Raw genomic sequence first — 5,423 nt, forward strand, 5'->3', positions numbered from 1 at the left:
ACACAAAGGTTTCACACTAAAATAACAATCTACCTTAAAATATATAATATGAAAATAACATTACTCCAAATTAGCATGTCTATCCAACTATAGATTTTGGTTCTTTTTTTTTTGGAACATTAAATTTTTTGGTTCTTGTCTCTCCTTTTTCGGCATATAATATTGGGCCTAGTAACCAAATCACGTTGTAGAAGGCCGCTGTGGGAGAAGGTGGGCTTATTAAATTCACAATGTTATGATCTCTAGTGCAGTTCGTGGGCTTTATTCGGGCATGGGTACTAGATCCGAACCGGATAACAAACTCGGATATGGATCCTTCAGACTCCGCCTCTGAAGGCTGATTTCTCAAGCATAGTTGTAAGAACCGAATGGAATCGATCGATTCAATCGAAAAATTGATAAATCGGTCATTTAGCCGATTTAGTTAGTCATTTTGACTGGACAAGGAATAGAATCGGATAAAATCGGTTTAAACCGTCTAGTTTTGATAAAAATCAAAGAATCGGCGGTTTTTGTGTAGCCGGCCGGTTTGAACAACCTTTTTTTTTTTCCGTTTCAAAACGAATGTCTCTCACTCTCTCGAATACCCGCCCTGCCCCCTTCCCCCTTCCCCCTAACCCTAAATCCCCAAAAGCCAAAACGGCAGTCCTTCAAGTCTTCCTCAGCTGCTCATCACACCATACATAGTTGATCACCGCACCTCACCTCACCGCCGGCCTGTCGTCTTCTTCCTCCCCTCGTCACACCAACACTCTTCCTCGCAGTCTCTCTCAATCTCGAAGACTCTCTCCCTCTGCTTCGTCTCGCTGGCTTCACAGTGTGTCTGAGTACGTCGAGTTCGGGCCTCCGCGTATCTTGTCGTCGTCATCGCGTCTCCTGCGTCACTGCTGCGGTGCTGCCTCTCCGTCGCTGCTGCGGTGCTGCCTCTCTGTCGCCAGAATCTGCCTCATCCAGGTTGGTCTCCAAACTGTGAAATCTGTTCTCTATTTTTTTAGTTATTTAGTTGGATTTTAATTTGATTAAGGGAGTGAATAACTAATAGGTTAATGGGAGATTATTGATTATGTATATATTGTTGAGTTATAACTTGTTATATTGTTGAACTAGTTGATGGCAGATTGTTGATTTTTTTTTTCAGATTCGTAGTGGTTATGGTAGTTTTTGTTGATGTAACATTGCTGTGAATTTATATTGCTGGATATGAAAATATGGAAATATGGAAATATGGATTATGTAACATTGTTTTTGTAATAGCTGCTGTTTTATACCATCGCTATTCTATATTGTTTTAGAATGTCTTCAGCCAATACACCATCAGAAACACCATCCTCCGCGGCTCCTTGCTCCGTCGGCGCGTCCTCTCCGTCCACTGCCTCCTCTCTTGGATTGCTGGACTGCTGGATTTTTTTTTTTAATTTTTGATTATGCCATTATGCCTGTTTGCTTTAGAAGAAGGATTGCTGTATTTTCTAGCAATTTTTGTCGGAGTTATTTGCTGTTGAACTATTATGCCATTGTGCATCTTTTTAGTGTAGTGACTCTGAGTCTTTTTGTCGAATTATTTGCTGTTGAACTACTATGGTGTTGCTTTTAAATGCGTGTTGAACTAAATGGTTATTTTCAAGTTGAATGCAACCATTTTACTTGTGAGTTAAGTGCTTGTTATCCATTTATCAAATTCTCATGGTTGTTTGTCTTAGTTAGATACCAATCTTGCTCATAATTTAAATCATTCGGCAGATTTAGGCTTGAAAACATGTGGGCAAAACTGGTTTTATGTCCAAAACAGATTTTAGTGAATGCATATATAGTTGCTTTTGTCTTGCCTAACAGGAACCCTTTGAATTGAATTGTTGGAAATAGGTTATGCTCCCAATATTGAACAATTGATGTGAATTTGTATTTTGTAATAGCTGTTGTTTTATACCTTTGGTATTATATTTTTTAGTTACGTGAAACCGGTTTTACCGGTTCAATCAGTAATTTATTGGTTGAACTAGTAAACCAGTGAACCAGTAACCTAGCTGGTTTGATCACCGGTTCGGTTCTTACAACTATGCTCTGAAGTCGAAACTCTCGTCTCAAGCTCTCAATTTTGGAATCTGGACGAAGCTCTGTTGCTCCTTTGAAGGTCGCCGGTGCACGCTGCCATCACCATTCTTGGACGGCGATTTCAGCCGATGCGGAAGGATACGATTTTAACGCGATCTTCGCTACCTTGAAAGGGAACACGGTAACCTCTGAGCTTCAGCTTATCCAGTTTTGCAACCATGCGCGCCGTAGCTGCTCGCTTTTCTAACGTAACCTCCAATCTTAACCTTCATATTTGCTATTTCTATTCTCCAATTATTTTTAATGCTTAGTAGGTACTCATTAGCTAATTCATGTTATTTCTCTTTTTTTGTTTGGTAGTATTTATGTAAGAGGAGACCTGTGATCACTGTTCAATCTCGTAATTTTTCATCATATAGTGGCAAAGGTATGAGTTTCTATTTTATCGGTATTTTTGTTTTATTGAGAAAGATATAGGTACTAATTCTTGTAGAAACTGATATATGGTTTCATGTTGATTTTGGATTTAGGGTTTAGGGTTTAAGAGTTTAAAAAATGGTTTGCATATATCACATCTGGATAGATATATGCTTTTCCTGCTGAATTGCTGATTTTGGGCTTATGTATCTAGGGATGTATACACCGAGAGGAATGGTTTCATATTAGAGTGAGAGGAACAAATCTAGATTGTATAATATACACGGACTGGTTTAGTTTCATTTTCTTAGCTGCAATTATGTTGCATAACTTCTTCACTTGCTATTTGGATTTCCAGATGAGCTATCTATTGAACAAGAAGCTGAGAGAAAAGTTGGATGGCTATTAAAGACGATATTTTTCGCCACAGCTGCAGCCGCAGGATACCAGTTCTTTCCTTATATGGGTATCATTTTTAGTAGACTACCGGCATTTTTTTTTATCTTGCAACTATTTTCAAATTGTAATCAGGCATTCATTTACTCGTGGTGGTTTAAACCTGCTGACATTGTGGTTAAAATTTTGAAAATGGAAAATCAGGAGAGAACTTGATGCAGCAGTCAGTTTCACTTTTGCGCGTCAGGGATCCCTTGTATAAAAGGATGGGAGCTTCTAGGTTGACTCGATTCGCAATAGATGGTAATTTTTCTACTATCTATATACCTCTCTATTGCTTGCGATTAATATTTTATGACACATTTATGTGGAAATAAAATGGAAGCTATTCGTGGTGTATTTGCCTTCTTTTTTTCTATGGGGTTAAATTTTTTTGCCGAGTAGATTCCATTTCTTATGACTTATAACTTGCGACTAGCATACTTTTGTTGTCCTTGTGCTTTGTATTATGGGGAAGAGTTTATGAGACTTTGAATTGGTTGAGAACAGTGTTATGGATTTCTTTTGAACTGATTATGCATAGTTACTAAGATTTTTACCGATCTTCAGTGGCTGGTCTTATAGGTGAAAGAGCTACTCTATTTTTATTTGTATATTTTTCTTGAGTAAAGACATGTTTCAGTTAATCGAAACTGAATTTTGCTCAATAACTGAGAAATTGTCTTAACAGTTGACATTTTTTGCTTGTTTGTACCTTTATTGAGTATTCTATGTTTGCAATTATCTATCCATAGTTTACAATGTGGCAGTGAATAATGATGCTCATGAAACTGATTTAGAATAGTATCTTATGATGCATTATTTTCTTGGATCTTCACTACCTACTGTCATAAATTCATACAAAAAATATTTTCACTTCCTATTTTCTGAAAGATGAAAGAAGGATGAAGATACTTGAGATGGGTGGAGCTAAAGAGCTCTTAAATATGTTAAGCACGGCTAAGGATGATCGCACACGAAAAGCAGCTTTGGAGGCTCTTGCTGCACTGTCACAATCAGGTTCTACTTTAAAGTCTTATTCTAAATGTGTTATTCCTGCGTTCATTTGTTCATTAGTTATCACCTCCTGGATTTCTTCTGAACGTTATTTTTGAGTGGAAAAAATATTATGACCATGCCATTGGAAAGGTATTGCTATCTTATTAAAGATGAGTCATACTTTTGTGGTCTTAACTCTCGTAAACTACCAATTTCCAGCCATCTACTAATTTTGTTTGAAGTTATTCAACTGATATGAGTATATAGAGAGGAAGAGGTCCATTGATTAATTGAAAGCTTATATTCGTACATTCATGTGGTTTTGTTGGGAATGGATGCTTGTCCTAAATGTTGTTAGGTTCTGAAATATGAAAATTTCCTTTTTCTAAACCTTGAGGGAAGAAGCATCCTATATCCATTTCTTAAGTATCATGAAACTTGAACTTGATAAAGCCAAAAGGCTTTGTTACACATTGGAACGTCATAAGCATAACGCATAACATCTCATTTTTCTGTGTCAATCTACTTATTATTATTAATCCCATTTTTAATACCAAAAAAAGGGAAAAGAATGAACTCCAGTGTAATGGGTATTACAGCTGAGGTTGAAAGATATGCAAGAGTACAACCAAATCAATTCTGCTTCACTAGTCTTCTTCTATGTTTTCATTTTTCCATTTATTATTTGATTGAGATAATAAACTTCATTGTAGATAAAGTTCTTGCGTCGCTGCACAATGCTGGGGCCATTTCAATCATTAGGTCTGTACCAAATTCACTTGAGGATGCAGAAGTTGAGAAATTCAAGTTGAGCTTGATGAAGAGGTTCCAGGATCTGAGTTATGATTTGTCTTGATGATTTATAGTTGAGGAGCTTGCCTTCTTCTTTTGTTGTCTTGAAAACTTGAAATAATTGTATGAGAGAAAGTAAGTTGGCCACAAAGGGGTTTCCTTAGGAAGAGTGAAAATTGCCATGTATCTCAAATCTTTTGACCAAATCTTATAGGGTTATGGTTCAATTAAATTTTTGTTTTGGGATTACTTAATTTTGGTGATTTTGCGACTCATTGTTATTTGTTGCCAACCTTGATAAATTGTAAAAATAGTTTATTCTTTGTTGGTATGCTTTCTTTTTCTTGCTAAGAAAAAAATAAATAATAAATTGCTTCATTCTTTTTTTGATCAATCCTTTAATTTAAATAAACAAGGGTTTTCATATGAAGAAATTGATGGAATTTCAAACTGGATGCAAATATTTTTGTTTGGTAGTTAAAGAAGTTGCAGACCAAGAAACTGATAAAGGTCCTGGTGAAGTTAGATCAGAAAGTATGCAACATGGCCATCACCATTAAGTGTGTGTTTGGATTTCAGTTTGCGAAAGTGAGTTTGCATAAAATTGATTTTACAAAATTGATTTTGATGAAAAGTAAGTTTGAGTTAACGTGATTTATGTTTGGCAATATTTGTATCAAAATTGATTATAGCAAAATAAATGTTGTCTGGATTATACTATTCAAAAT

The 5,423-nt window shown here is 36.1% G+C and overlaps 1 protein-coding gene across 1 annotated transcript; it reads left to right on the forward strand.

Moving 5' to 3' along the window:
- The first annotated feature begins 571 nt into the window (after positions 1 to 571).
- Positions 572 to 5,073, forward strand: LOC130958160 (uncharacterized). The gene is made up of 7 exons (XM_057885108.1): positions 572 to 954; positions 1,949 to 2,300; positions 2,413 to 2,479; positions 2,828 to 2,935; positions 3,070 to 3,168; positions 3,799 to 3,924; positions 4,617 to 5,073. Exons 2-7 carry the CDS (start codon positions 2,271 to 2,273, stop codon positions 4,757 to 4,759), a joined length of 573 nt encoding a protein of 190 aa, XP_057741091.1. The 5' UTR covers positions 572 to 954; positions 1,949 to 2,270; the 3' UTR covers positions 4,760 to 5,073.
- The last annotated feature ends 350 nt before the right edge of the window (positions 5,074 to 5,423 follow it).

This window comes from Arachis stenosperma, chromosome 10 (genome assembly GCF_014773155.1).
Source record: "Arachis stenosperma cultivar V10309 chromosome 10, arast.V10309.gnm1.PFL2, whole genome shotgun sequence".
Taxonomy (NCBI): Eukaryota; Viridiplantae; Streptophyta; class Magnoliopsida; order Fabales; family Fabaceae; genus Arachis; species Arachis stenosperma.